The 14958-nt window shown below is 42.4% G+C and overlaps 1 protein-coding gene across 1 annotated transcript; it reads right to left on the bottom strand.

The window, feature by feature from the left end:
* Positions 1 to 117: 117 nt before the first annotated feature.
* LOC140282183 (hepatocyte growth factor activator) lies at positions 118 to 13806 on the bottom strand. The gene is made up of 14 exons (XM_072376759.1): positions 13506 to 13806; positions 13379 to 13430; positions 12958 to 13051; positions 10950 to 11023; positions 10713 to 10850; positions 9726 to 9857; positions 7298 to 7408; positions 6718 to 6892; positions 5873 to 5970; positions 4238 to 4502; positions 2711 to 2850; positions 2294 to 2434; positions 1737 to 1879; positions 118 to 447 (listed from the first exon to the last, which is right to left on the bottom strand). The coding sequence occupies exons 1-14, from the start codon at positions 13569 to 13571 to the stop codon at positions 274 to 276; spliced, it is 1803 nt and encodes a 600-aa protein (XP_072232860.1). The 5' UTR covers positions 13572 to 13806; the 3' UTR covers positions 118 to 273.
* Between the last annotated feature and the right edge of the window lie 1152 nt (positions 13807 to 14958).

The following is a 14958-nucleotide window of genomic DNA, read 5'->3' on the forward strand; positions in this document are numbered from 1 at the left end:
CTTTAGAGAATACCGTTTTTCCCCATTTAGACCAGTGTAAATGTCGCCAATGATTAAAACAAGAGACCGTAACCAAAGTTTTGTGAAATGACAAGTTCTTTATAAAGTCATTAAAGGTTTATTCCGTCACAAAGTGTTTCACAGTTATAAAAAGACATCCTATTAACTTCCATAACTATTACAAAAAATATAAAATAATATTACAGTTAAATATATATTTAGACATTTTTCAGGGTTTTGCACACTTCAACTTAATGTCCCGGTGATGTGCATTCATGAAGCCTTAGATTTGCGTCTGATCACTGAATTGATCCAGTCGATATAATTCACCACTTTTGTGTAAACTCCAGGTTTATCCGTGTGGCCGCAGCCCTCCCCCCAGCTGATGATCCCGTACAAGAAGCTGACGTCACCCCTCGCGCAAGCCAGAGGGCCCCCGGAGTCACCCTGAGGGAGCACATAAGCAGTCAACACATATAAACATACACGCAGAGATCAAAGTGGACACACACAAGCAGCTGAGTCACACACTTGAAACTTAATACATTACTAAAAATTGCTCTCTGCCAATGAGGTAAACAGTGACATTCAGTTAAGACGAAGGAGCTTTAATATCTAACACAGCAGGTTGAGTGTGTAGTCAGGTGCTGAAGAAGCCGTTCGGTCTTACACAGACCCTCACAAACGTCCTCCAGCACTTCTCTCAGGGGGAATCCCGGCTGCTATCTTACGTACTGCTCTGTTACTCTGAAACCTGAAGTCATTTTTCTGGAATCCACCCCATCAGAGCCGAGACAGGACGTCAACTAGGCTCCGGGGAGTTTGCTTTCACTGATGGTCAAACTAAATTTCCAATACTATCAGTGAAATAAGAGTAAAACAGAGGAGCGGGCTGCGCCATTTCTAACCAGTTCGGTTCTGTTTGATTAGTATACTCTCAGATGCAGTTCTTAACACTCGTTCAACAAAGATTTTTGCTTTGTTTTTGTAAAGGAAAAATCTGTTAAGTCTTTTAAAGAGGCATCGATTAGTTACCTTCATAAGGATACATTCAATAAAACCCCAGGGAATCACAAGTACAGTAACTTAAATAAAGAAAAATGCCTTTGAATGTTCTTGTTTGATTTAATTCTTTACTTAGATATGCAAAAAAGTCTCCCACAAAACTGCCGATGAACTACTGTCTCGTTTCTATTGTCAACCACACGGTAAGATCGTAAATGTTCAACAATTATTTACGCATTCAACACAAGGTGTAAAAGCTTTAACTTTAACTTTATTCTGACAACACAGAAATCTTTTGGCTCTTCGAAGAATCCGCAACAAAAGTTTAGTCAACCAGATACTTAATAGAATGATGAAAAATAACAAATAAAAATGTTAAACTTACACCATTCCAGCCTAAAGTTTGAGATCATATTCGGATATAGTCAAGCAAAGCAAAAAAGTCTGAGACATCCGCCATGCATCTCTGTGCAGGGTTCCCTTTCAGCTGCAGGGATGTAGCTTAAAAACCTAGTTTCACCACAGCACAGTCTAACCTAACTAAATTATGCACGTACGTACCCCAACAGAACTCCAACACGTGTGTTTTATCTTTACACCAGGTGATAAACTTTTTATAGACATGGTTAGAGAATGTTGTATTGGAAACCTGTAGCAGACATCAGAAATGACACCCAGACACCCAGCGGGCGCTTCTTGTTTGATGGGAGGACAATAAAAAGCTCTCCTACCTGACACGCATCCACACAGCCGGAGAGCCCGGCGCAGAGCATGTCAGTGGTGACATGGTTGCCGTACACTTCTGGTTGCTTACAGTGGCTGTGAGGAATCAGTCTGATGTGTCCTTCTTGTAGAGTGGAGTAATTCTTTGCCTCTGTGGAATCAAATGAAAAAAATGATCTTTTTTTTTTTTTTTTTTTTTAAATTTAAATCTGACCCAGATTTAAAAAATACCGCCGTCATCAATCCTACTAAATGACTCAATGTCTAAAGCGGTTTTCTCAGTGGTGCGGCAGTAACGTATGAGCAGGGCCCGACCAGATGTCTCCTTCTGCGTCCAGTCTGTATGCAAAGCTCGTCTAACCAGCAGTTAGCAGTAAGCATTAAAGCAAATACGTATTCCTGATGTGGGCATTAAAAATAGATACAAAATAGTAAAAAGTGATTTACAGCACAAACAAATATGTTATGGCCTGCTGTGGCACTTTTTAGTGTATAAACAGAGACATCAGTCACTGGAGTGGCACACCGGATATGTAAATAGCTGAAATGATACAGCATCACTCACTCTCAAACTTGTGTCCCCAGCCACTGATAGCACAGCAGTAGTTGTCAGGGAACGGCTTGTTTTTATCTGGGAGACAGATGGGCCTGATGTATGGCGTTCTCCTCACACACCGCCCATCGTTCTTCTTCAGTTTGATCAGAACTGGCAGACAGAAACACAATGTTATGAAATGGGAAAATACGCTATGAAGCAAGTGGCAGACTTGGAGACTCCGCCGCCGCCTCATGGAACTGACACACCCAAATGTTTGTGTGTGTGTGTGAGTGTTCCTTCGGGGGAGTGCAAGGACACAGCTGCTTGGTGAGGCACAGCTGTGCACAAAGAGTGGGGTCCTCAGTGAGTTTGTATGTTTCTGAGTGGGGATGAGAGGTCTTTAAGTTTATGTGAGTCATGAAAACGTGTGTGACTGAATCTTACCAATGTCATGTAGAGTTGGATTGAACAGAGAGAATTGTTTCGGAAAGATGTACTTCTCCACTCCAAACGTCTTGGTGTTGGGACTGGTGACGTTAAACCTATGCTGGCCGAGCACCACACGGATTTGAGACAACAGAGGGCTGTGGGAAGACATTTTTTTTCATTTTTAATCAATGGCTGGAAAAAGAATAAACTCATACTACAATAAGTCCAGAGCCAGGTCACCCATTGGTGGAATCAGCATGAAATATGGTAAATATTATCCTTGCAATGTGAATTTAAGAAGACACAAGGTTTCTTATAGCAACACAATAAGTCAGAAGTAGTAGAGACAGAAGTAGAAGAGACTGCAGAGGGCCGACCAGCTGAGAGTGTTTTCCTCCATGTAATAGATGTTCTAACCATCTGAACATCCAAGTCTACTGATTCTGTAGATCTCAAATCATGTCCTCTTACACCAAATTCTTTTCTTAAGAAGGGTTGTGAGTAGCGCTCACGAGGAGTCAGTGTCTTAACTGCATCAGAGACTAATCCTGATGGCTGGGCGAAGCTAAAAGTTACTTGGGGGGGGGGGGGGGGGGGGGGCGCTATAAGAAGGGTTTTTTTAGTTGTTTTTTTTTGCCGTCACAAACGACTCAAAGTGCGGTTCAAGTGAATGCTATAATCATTATATTGCATCACTTCAGACAATTTGCCTTCTTCATTACACTTTCTCAACCGTCGAATGTCCATTTTGCAACACAGCGCGTGGTCTGTTGCAACCCCGTCTGGATGGCAACCATGTGGCAATACCTGTCTGTGTAACAATCAACAATATAGCGTCACTATATTGTGGATTTTTACACAGACATGTTTATTTTACACATGCAGGGTAGTGGGCCCCGAGGACCAGAGAAATACAGAAACATGAAATAAATTAAACATATGAACCACCCAAAAAAACAACGATGTCGAGTCTTTGAGTGGCGCTTAAATGTCTTAATTAGCTAAAGGTGGGTATAGCATAAAGCATGCCTGTTGAATCCTAGAAATGCATGCTTTAAACAGCTTAATCAAACGGTATTAAAACACTGTTCTGGGAATAAAATGCCCTCTGTTACTTTAGACAGTTTTAACAATTAAAAAAATTTCAGGACAAGAGATGCCCGACGAGATCAGAGTGAAGGGCATGTCTTTCCATGCTTTTAGGTTGTACTCTGAATGAATGCTGAGGAAGTCAAAGCCCTCAACGCTTGTCTTAGGAGTTCAGACCTCTTCCTCAGCAGCAGTGGTTAGAAAAAAGCTAGGAGAACAAGATGCTGTCTTTTGAAAAAGGAAGGTATTCTGGAGAATTTCAGTCAATCAAAGGGTGAAAGGGGTTCCCGTGGGCATAAAACACCATTTAACCTTTCCAAGGCACTGGCAGCTGCTGATAACTTCTCACATTTAGTTAAAAAAAAGGCCCTTTAAACACTGCCTCTCTCTTTTACCATATAATTTATCTAACCATATTATGAAAACAAATGGCAAAGGAGCTGCATTGCATACTTGCGGAAGAAGCAGTGTGCCGCCGAGATGACCCAGCAAGAAGAGATCAGACTGCCAGCGCAGAAGTCTGACTGCCTGATATAAATGGCTGCCATCCACGGATGAGTACCCGGCAGAGCAGTGGTTCCACCCAGTATCCGAGGCATGGCGAAGGATAACCTCTTCTTATGCTTTCTTCCACAAACAGGCTTTCTGGCCGGCTTGGAGGAGTTGGGTTTTTGAATAAGGGACATGCTCTTGGATGAGACAATCCTTCGAGATAAGGCTGAAACAAGTGGAAAAAGATGGTTATTACAAACTTAATGGTACAGTTGTTATGATAAAGAACAGCTTTCTAAAGAGAATAGGAACTCGAAACTATACAGCACAGTTGAACAGCGGATTTTTTGGAATACTTTTCATTTTGCAGCAGCTGGGTCCCTAGCAGGAAGCAGAAAAGTAACGCTATATGGTTTATAATGTTTGGGTGACAAAGCACCCTCTTGAGGAAAACCATATGTCAGACACAGGGAACAGCAGATGGGAAAAGCTTGTGAATTCTCTGCATCCCCCTGGCATCATGACAGACAGCCAACTGCGCTGGATCCCACAACATAAACATTTGGCTTCACCTGACCACCATGTCCTCAGGCCCCATGCGTAAAAAAAAAAGAAGCCCTTTAAGAAAACCAATCAGCTTAGGTGAAGTCAACTTTTGGGAGTAGCGTGACTCAGCAGATATTAGCTGCATTCCCTGTGCTTTCCCTTTCATCACAAACTCTCAGGTTTTTAATGAAAAATGGGGCATCTAATGAGGTGCTGAGCCATTTCTCAAATGAGTGCCACAGACTGCATCACACTATCAAAGCTGAGGGAGTTAAGACATGGACGAACCTGCGTGACTTTTTATGCTTTGTAATGGTTAAAAGAATGCCAGAGAATGCCAGATGCCATCCTTGATTTGGTAAATCACCAATGCTGGGATGTTAGAAAGCTATAAATGTTAGCATGAAAGATGATGAATTCTGTCAGGTCACATATCTCTGTTATAGCTAACGGATATATGCCCTAATCCTAAATAACTCACCTAACAGCATACCGATACACATCTTCAACGATAAACCCTCTAAATGTCTTTCTTTACAGTGAATTTTCACTGTCATATGAATGACGACACAACGGGACACAAAGGCGTATAAGGCTCTTTACTCGTCCAACCGAGAATCAAGACATGTTCAGATACAATTTGTGCTTGCTTTCTGTGTTCGGCAGGGTATATCCAAGACGTTTTTCATCATTATGCATCTCTTTATTGTCATTTTGTGATTTGAATCATTTTTGACACGTTTTTGACATTGAGTCTCACTGTTATGGTCTATCTCTGTGTCCCTTATGGATCACTCAGTTGTTTTATATTAGTTTACATTATTTTGCACGTCTACTGTGTATCATTTCTTTGTGGTTGTTTTTAAATGACCTTTTTGCCATTAGGTCTGTTCAACATTTTCTCTCTGGGCTATACAGTATATTAATGTTCTGACATAAAGCTAGAGCCCCCTGTCTTCTTATGCCCTGAAGTCCAATTGGCCCACTCAGAGATCTGTCATCTCAGCTACCAACAACTACAAACTCCTTTTCTGTGCCCCAGTTACTCACACAGCGGCATCCTACAGGAGGGGACGTCACAGTACTCCCAGGAGATGGCACTGTCATTTACTGTGTAGCACCACGGCTTCTTGTCTCCATCTGGGTTTCTGCACACACAGAAACACAGCGGAGAGCATGTGTGAGTGTGCAGCGCCGCTGTTTCCATCACTGCTTCGCATACAGTAGCAGCTGAACAGTCTACAGGAGCTCCATCGGTTTTTTAGTGTGAATAGGTGAAAGTTGTTTTTCACTTTCTGGCCGGACCATGTGTTTATTTTGTATTCATCTATATAATGGTTTACCTATTAGGAATAAGGTTTTACTGATGTTAATGCTGTAATATATAATATTTTCCAGAGTTTTGAGTATCTGAGTTTGAAACCCTCAGATACTCTGAGCCTTTATGTGTGCTCAAATCCCAACGTTTGCTTGAGATAGGCTTTTATTTGATGTTTGGAACATTTTGGGACACATACCATTAGCTGTGAGCATGTCATATGTCTGCTGGGTAGTCACAGAAACAACAACGACTCAGGAAAGCAGTATGAAACAGACATACAGGGACTGTGTCAGAGATAAGACCTTATGGTTTCTGGGTGCCTCTGTTTAAAGCCACGTCCAAATTAGTGATAAGTGTTGGCACATGAAGATAAGGAGCAGGCAGCTTTTGCTAACTCATGGTAAAGAGCTGAATATTGAAGCTTTAAAGCTACATTTATAGGAGAAAAAAAAGTTTAAGGAAGCCTGGGTTTCCCGATAACCCAGTTGGTTCTTTATGAAACACAAGTGTCTTTAATATGCCATTTTGGTTTAAAATAGCAGCTACTAAGCTGGATGTTTCAGCACACACAGACCTGCAGTAGGCATGCTCGCCGAGGCCCCTGAGGGCCGATGCAGCCACTGTGCCCACATGGAGCTCATCAAAGAGCAGATCGGAGTTCCACGGCAGACACCGGGCGCCGGACACCGTGGTGCCCACTGCTCCTCTGTAACCTGTGCCCCTGCTGTTGTAGCACTCTGTCTCTGGCTCTGCATACACATAAACCACAGGCAGAGACAGACGAAACAATCTCAACCCTGCCTTGTAAACAACACGAGCGCCGACAATTTCTGAATGCGGATGAATGTGCGATGACGGCGTGACTCCCTCATGTCGGAGTGAGTGGGAACAAGTCTAACAATTTCTCATCATGCAGTCACAACAGCTGAATGCAAGTGTAGCAGCGTATTCATGTCTTCACCTGCTACCATTAATCAAACTATTATCATGCCAAGAGAGGACACATGCATGACAGAGCTCACATGCAGAATTCTTTTTTCCATCCTTTTAAGCTTGATACGAGCCTTGTTCGTTTCAAATGTGTTTACATCTAAGTCGGAGCAGATCTTCCACTCTTCCAAAGAGTGAAACAGCGTCACAATGGAATTACATACCAAGGCTACAGTGAGGTCCGCCGTAGCCATATCTGCAGTAACACACTTCTTTTCCAGTGGATGTGATCAGACGACAGGTTCCATCATTCTGACAAGGGTTTGAGCGACACACTGGACACATCAAGACACACAAAGTCACATCTTAAGGACATTATTTATAGCAGTTTTGGTCAAGAATCACTTTTGAAACAGTAAATCAATTAACAGTGAATCAAGTAAATACCAGCGTTGCTCTTTGTCTGCTGCATGTGTAAAACTGTAGCTGTTCGCTAACATATTCACAAATACACAGAAAAAAGTTTTAAATGTTTTCCCCTGCTTAGATGTGCCACTTCATTTCTTCACAGACCGGGTGAAAAGCAGTGTAGACAAGCTTGTGCTCTAATATACATGTCGGTGACGCCACATCTCCATCTGGTTCAATTGAGCTACGATATCAGAACTAAATAGAACATTTCTGTCCAGTTTTAAAGGAAACGGCTATTTAAAAACGGCCAGGTTGGGAATGCTAAAAAACATGGTACAGATAACATATCAAAGACTATTTCAAGCATGATGGCAAACCAGACTGTATGTATCACAGTAGCAGGCTCTCAGTGTGTTTACATGACACTGGAAAATAAATAAATCATTATATCAGTCAGAACAAAACTGGACTTTTAAGAAAATGCAAAAATGTTAGTCCCACTGAAATCATATGAAAGCAAAGCTCTCAAGGCCGCTCTAACACATGCGGTTCATGCGGTTCACGTGAGATCATGCGGTTGCATGCAGGCGCTGAAATAGACTCCAATGGGCCAAAGCCAGGGATGTCAAACTCCGGTCCTCGAGGGCCGCTGTCCGGCAGGTTTTAGATGTTTCCCTGCTTCAACACACCTGATTCAGATTAAATGGACCTCTTTGAAAGATTGTTAAGTTCTGCACAAGTCTGCTAATGATGCATTGATCTGATTGAGGTGCGTTGAAGCAGTGAAACATCTAAAACCTGCCGGACAGCGGCCCTTGAGGACCAGAGTTTGACATCCCTGGCCTAAGCGCTCCACACATGCAGCAAAATCCAATTTTTTTGAAAACAGTAAAGGAACTGGAGCCAAATTCTCAATGAAGCTGCTTTCATTCACGTATTTTTCTGTTTTCTCTTTCATCAGACAGCTGAATATGTTCGAAATTGGGATTGAAATCAGCCCATTAAGACAGCGCCTCAACCCGCGGACGCTGAAAGTATTTTCACATCGCTCTGCTCTAATAGAGTTCTGATTTTAAAACACAGCGTCATCTGACAAAACCACCACTCACGTAACTTAAAGACAACGTCTGTGCAGTGAATTTGGCCACACTTACATGGACGATGATCTACCACAGAGAAAGTTAGAAGGAGCAGATTGTTTTGTGTGTTTTCTCACAGAGTCACTGCTTTGGACATGCTCGTCTAATAACTTGATTCCCTTCCTGTGCGTGTATACGGTTCCGGGAAAGCAAACCGGTTAAATGGCCCCATTGAACTCCAACTGTAGCTTCACTCAGCTGTGCATGTTACCTGACTGACTGTAGGAACTGAGCCATGGTGTTAAATCACCTCCTGCACTCATCACCCGTCATCCATTGAAAACATGCACATTATGAAATGAAAAGTAAAAAGCGGCTCCGGGCAGTTGAAACACTACATCAATAAGATGTGTCAACAGTAATCAGTCTCCTCAGTTGTTAAATAAGTTATGCAATGCAGTGGAAAACGTGCCCCTGCTTCTGCTTATTTGAAACTTACTGAGCATGTGTTTTTTCAGAAAACAAGTCGGTACTTTTCACTTTATCATAGCGTTGCACGGTGTATGCATTTACTCTTAATTTTGGAAACAGGGCTCTTGCGTGACCTGTGTAAGATAAGCCCCCACCATCATGACAAAAACAGTTTCAACTGAGGGAGCATGAAAATGCTCCACTCCCTTTCCTTTTTATGTCAGCGAATCTGTTAAATGCCCACGAACATCTCCCCGCTGAGATAAAAAGCACCGTGTGGACCCACGGGGTGTGTCTTCTAACGTTGTTCCTGAGTCACAGTGAGTCATATAATCTGCCTCTCTTCAATGGCGAGGTTACTTTTGTTACTAGGGAGCTGTGATCAAAGAAAGGGTGGGGCCTGTCTTTCATATCTTCTGTAAAGAGAATATTTTGGAGAAAAAAAAAGCACTTTCTCAGGCTGGGAGGAGAACCGATACGTGTATTTTTCAGTTGTGGAATAGAAGAAAGGAAGAGTTTGCTCTGCAGACTGGTTGTTATTTCTCTCTCCCATAATGTTTCCGTTGGAAGTTAAGCTCATATTCATGTTGAAAAAGCGTTGCGGGTTTCACTCTCATCACCCCAACAAAAGCAAACCAAAGAGCCAAAACATAACACTGGTGGAGCAACAAAGGCGGAGAGCATGTCTTACTTGTGTAGTGGACTCTTTCACACGTGATTTCCCCTGCCACACACGAGCACTGTTCCACGTTACGAAGGTGAATTCGTCCCCAAGACTCTCCGATGTCATAATAGCGCAAGTGTATGGTTTCATAGCACTTTTCTGAAAGGCAACAGGTTGAAATGTGAGAGGTGATGAAAGAGCTCGGTAGAACACACAGAGCATATCTCTGATGACTGCAGATGCACTTAAAGTGCTTGCGGGACTTTTATTTGTGTAATTTTGACTGAAACCTTTATTTTTTTTTCTTTGAAAGTGAAGGCTTCAAATGAAAATCTTCCAATATAACCCACATGGTCGTCGGTATTTTGTAAAGCACGTCACATTAAATCGGTTTCTAAAGTAAGATCTATGCAGTTCCTTTCATTTTTTGGACATGGATGAGTTTGCATATCTAGTTCTTAGCTACATCGTTTAGTTATTCATTGTTGGTTCAAGTGTAATTATGATAAAATACGGTATATACGCTCAGCCACTGGGGAGCACGAGCCAGTGTGACGGTCCCAAGCCCGGATAAATAGTGAGGGTTACGTCAGGAAGGGCATCTGGCATAAAACATGTGCCAAATCAATGATGTGAGATCGACTTGCTGTGGCGACCCCTGATAAAGGGACAGGCCAAAAGAAGAAGATATACGCTGTCTATGCCTTGTGCAGATTCAAGTGAATTCCAATTATTTGCTACCAGTGAGATGTTGTTTAAAGCTCAGTGCAATCTAAAGTAGATTAACTCTTTAATCCTATTAGTATGAGATGACTTTATCAAAAACACCAAAGAGACTGTGAAGTTTGTTTCGTTGACATGTTGGCAAAACCAAATGTTAGACTTCGTATGGCCAGCAAAGAATCGTTGACTTTATTTCTTGCTGCTTTACCTGCACAAAAAGTGACACTGAGAACTTCACTGACATCTTACTTTTTAACTGGTGAAACTTTAATGATATGTGAGGCAACCCACTTTGTTCGCACAGCCTCCCGGTGAAGCTCTCCGGACAGGAGCACTCAAACATCCCTGGGCTCGGTGTGCAGACGCCTCCATTCTGACACGGGTTCGCCTGACACGGGTCTGTGACTCTGCGAGAACTGGTGACAACTACTGCCACAAAAAAGCAAAAGCGACAGTTAGAGGAGGAACAACAGCTACACTGCAATCTTTACTGGAGTGGAGTCGGGCAGCCAGTTTGTATAAACTGACCATATGGTTGACTTTTCTCTGGAGCACAGAAGCCCAGCTTCCTGTCCCGGTCAAAGTTGTGTGTGAGAGAGCACCTGTGACAAAGAAAAACAGGAAGATGATACAAGCGCCTCCACTGTAAACTAAATAAATGTTAGCACTCAGAAACAGGTAAAAGGAATGACGTTTTCCTAAAAAAACCTCATGACATACAACTCATCCCCACATTCTGACTCATTTCTGTACTGTAGCTGGTCTCTAAACATCATTTTACCACAAAGTGCACCTCAGTGTTTCATCCCGAGGCCATGATGGAAGCCAGAAGGAATTTGACTTGTTATAAAAAGACATGACTCGGCCGGAAAAGATCATTTGAAAAGTTTTGGGGGGACCTGTACAGTATTAGTTTCATGCTGTTTCTGCCATTCATTTGTGTTTTTCATAGATTAGGAATAAACAGCCTGTCGCCCTGTTACTGCAACTGTGTTTATCATTCGCATTAATATGTCGATATGCCCATATTTGCTTTCATCGATAGAAGTTTGAATCAGGAGGTCTTGGAGCACACAAGAGGGTGCGGCCTCCTTACATTTTACATTGACCAGTTCGTTGTATGAACTCTTAGCTTGTGCTCACAAACCAACCAAAACGTGAACAAACCAACAAAAATGTGTGAATGAGGAAACTGAAACCTGCACACAAACTACTGAATGAATTGTGTGTCGTTCCCAGCCATATAAATGTGACATGTACCGTGAAGCAACATGACAATAGTCAGAGATTTTTTTGCCATAATCTTCTTTGCATGTTGGTTGCTTTGCATGTTCGAAGTGATTTTGGGCAAACTTGAAAACCAATGCAAGGGGTTAGGTTATGATATTATCAGCCCAGGAACCGGCAAAGCTTTGTCTGTCTATCTGTTTTCCACCATGTAGCTCCAGATTTCAATGGAATGGCATGAAGTTTCTCATAGATATTCAAGTTGACGGTTCACCTTGTGCTTTTATCTGATCTATGAATCACCTCGCCTTAGCTCGTCAGTCCTGTTATTCCATAAAAAATCTACATAAGCGTGCTATAAAGTTAACCATGCAACTTTCTCTGTGAAGGCAATGTTGCATTTTTGCCCACAGCCGACCTCTGTGCCACTCACTGACTCCACAACTGACAATCTGAAGCCTATCCTGAGACAGAAACACGCGGGGTCACATTGCAGTAACTTCAGGTGTAGGTGGACAGGAGACGTTGGGCCATATATAATTGCATACGTTGCTCCAACTTGTTGACATCCACCCTTCCTGTCTCGATTCCAAAGAAGTGACGACTGGGAGAGCCTTTCAGCAAGCCTCATGTTGTTTTTTTCCAAAATAATAAAAAAAAAAATATATGTTGCTAGGTTACGATGCGGTGCCATAAAAATACTTTTATTGCGGCAGCTGTTTATATACCCCCAGGATGAATGGCAAGGAGTAGTAAAGGTGATAGGAACTTCAGCTATTGCTATACTTTTTGGGAGTTTTAGTGACACATCTCTAGAAGTTGTCTGTATGGATTTATCTTACACAACCAGCTGACTAAGATAACACGGTGGTATGATAAAATGATGACACAGAGCCCTGCTGACAATTCATCAACAAGCAATTTATCCAAGCCTTTTGGCTCATTACCTCATTCAAAGTTGCGCTGTGATGACACTGTTGCATAAATCCCTCACCACTGCCAGCTGTAATTAAGTTTTACACAGAATAGTTGCCCCTTCAACAAATCCCTGATAATGCAGTAATGGTTGATGGGAACGACTAGCGTTTCGGCTCTTTTAATGTCACACCAAAAAGCCTGAAACGTAACACTTGTAAGCCATGTGGCATTCTCTGTCAGTGTATGTCCCAACAAAGTCTAATGTGATGAAGCAGCTTCTACCTGCCCGTCGCAGAAAGCGTGTTTTAACTTTGAACAGCTACACACACATCAGTAAGTGCCCGTGTATCTAAAACATTAGAGCCAGACAGGCTGTCTGGTAAGGACTCACCATGGTCTGGAGAAATAGATGGTGATGCAGTGATGATGAAGCCTTCCACCCTCACGAAATGGGAACTTACATTCTTTGCCCGTTGTAGTGAGAACTGTGAAGAAGAGGGAGCAACAAAGTAAAAAGGTGACTTCAAACCAATGCAAACAGCAAAACACAAAGCAGTAAAATCAGAAAATTGCACTTTCTCTCTGTATTTTACGCACAAAGTCTCCTTTCACTTTGCCCATAAATCCATGAGTTGCATGCTCGACCCAAACAGCAATATCGCTGTTTTAGGTACACAAATTTCATGCCTTAGATGCAGCTCCAAGAAAGTTTCAGTCACTACAGCAGAAAGTATTTCAGACTAACACTGCACCCCACCTCCCTCCTTAGTTTCCCTCTAAATCAATCACAGGACTGTAAAGTAAAAGCCTACCTTTCCGGCTCTCCCTGTACGGCACTGCTTCATAAGCAGACACCATTAGGTGCTGAAATCAAGAAAGACAAATTAATTTGACTGATCTCCTGCTCTTTTCGCACGCAAAAAAAGGACTCAAACTTACCGCTCCCGCACTGAAAACAAATGATAGAAAAAGCAGCTTGTTGTTTGTCATCTTGTAAGTTTGCATCTGTTGGTCCCTGGTGTCCGGGGAAGCTAATTTCCTTGAGTCGGGGGAAGGTTCGTAAGCCTGTCACGTTATATCTGTCAGTTTCAGAGTCCGCAGCCTACTTTTGGTCATAGGAAACCCTGCAAGTATTATCCTGTCCCTCACAATTTCAGGCTGTATTGAGTAAACCCGTTGCGTCATTAGGCTTGTCTAACTCGGAGGCATCTTATAACCCGACTGGTGTTCCCTCAGCACCTTGTGTGCAGACGCCCACTGTTTATCATTCTTATCGACGGAGAGGAGAGACCAAAACTTTCCAGCATAGAGCGGAGGCGGGGGCCGCCGAGGCCGGGAGAATGTACAGGACAATCCCTACCTACTCCACAAGAAACAAAGCTTCTCCTTGCCTCAGTCACGTAATACCAATTTAGTTTTGGGCTGTGCACTTTTCGTAGGTTGTATCATGTAGATACTCAATCCATCCATCCATCCATTTTCTATACCCGCTTGATCCGTCGGTCGGGTCGCGGGGGGCTGGAGCCAATCCCAGCAGTCACCGGGGGAGAGGTACAAATAACGGTTGCTTAGCAATGGTTGTCAACTGTCAAGTTAACGTCAACAGATTCGTTTGCTTGATTCACCCTTGACATTAATGCTATTTAGTATTATTGGTAACAGGATGGAGTTACAACACATTTACAGTCAGTTTTGTCTCCGCTGCCCTTGAGACCTCTTGGGTTCCACAGCTACAACTACAACAGCCATTCGGCTGATCTATTTTCGTAGTTTAGTGTAATTATCATATATGCATAAATTGTTATTATGAGGTTAGAGCATCACTCTTGTTGTAATAATGCTTTTATTTACACTGTGACCTGCTTACTAAGCTGGCCGACTACAAGCTTTTCCTAGTTAACATAAAGCTAACTGTTGAAAAGTTTATCAACTTATACAGTTTAACTTGTGGTTACTTTATCTTTTTTTTTGTAAATGGCCAAGTTCAAACAGCTTGTGACGACTCAAGTGTGATTCAAGACTTTAGAAGAGAGAAACCCCTCTCCGTGGAGTTATTCAGCTACACTTCATTTGAATTACTTTTAAAATGGCATTACAGTGCAGGTCAGTGGGGTTTCAGACTTGATCGACATTTACCAAAAACAAAGCGGTTTCATTTCTCAGCTCCTGTTGCACAACTTAATAAGTGAACACCTGTATGACCACAAGATCATTTAGCAAATGTGCACTTTGCTACAGGAACAGTCAATGTTTAGCTATTAAATCCTTTTTTGTACATACATGTGCACACCTAGTCTGGTATTATGCTGGATTTGTTAGGTTCAGTGTTATTGGATGTTTGTTATACCAAGAGAACCAGTCTACTACTCTCAATCCAGTGCAATACAATGCA

Source organism: Leuresthes tenuis, unplaced genomic scaffold (assembly GCF_036924035.1).
Source record: "Leuresthes tenuis unplaced genomic scaffold, fLeuTen1.0.hap1 SCAF_22, whole genome shotgun sequence".
In the NCBI taxonomy this organism is placed as follows: domain Eukaryota; kingdom Metazoa; phylum Chordata; class Actinopteri; order Atheriniformes; family Atherinopsidae; genus Leuresthes; species Leuresthes tenuis.

Coding starts and splice junctions, on each gene's coding strand:
- LOC140282183 (XM_072376759.1), bottom strand. CDS start 13,571: ATGCAAACTTACAAGATGACAAACAACAAGCTGCTTTTTCTATCATTT. Junction 2,851..4,237: donor GCACACTGCTTCTTCCGCAA/GTATGCAATGCA, acceptor GTCTTCCCACAG/CCCTCTGTTGTCTCAAATCC. Junction 1,880..2,293: donor CTGGGGACACAAGTTTGAGA/GTGAGTGATGCT, acceptor TTGATTCCACAG/AGGCAAAGAATTACTCCACT.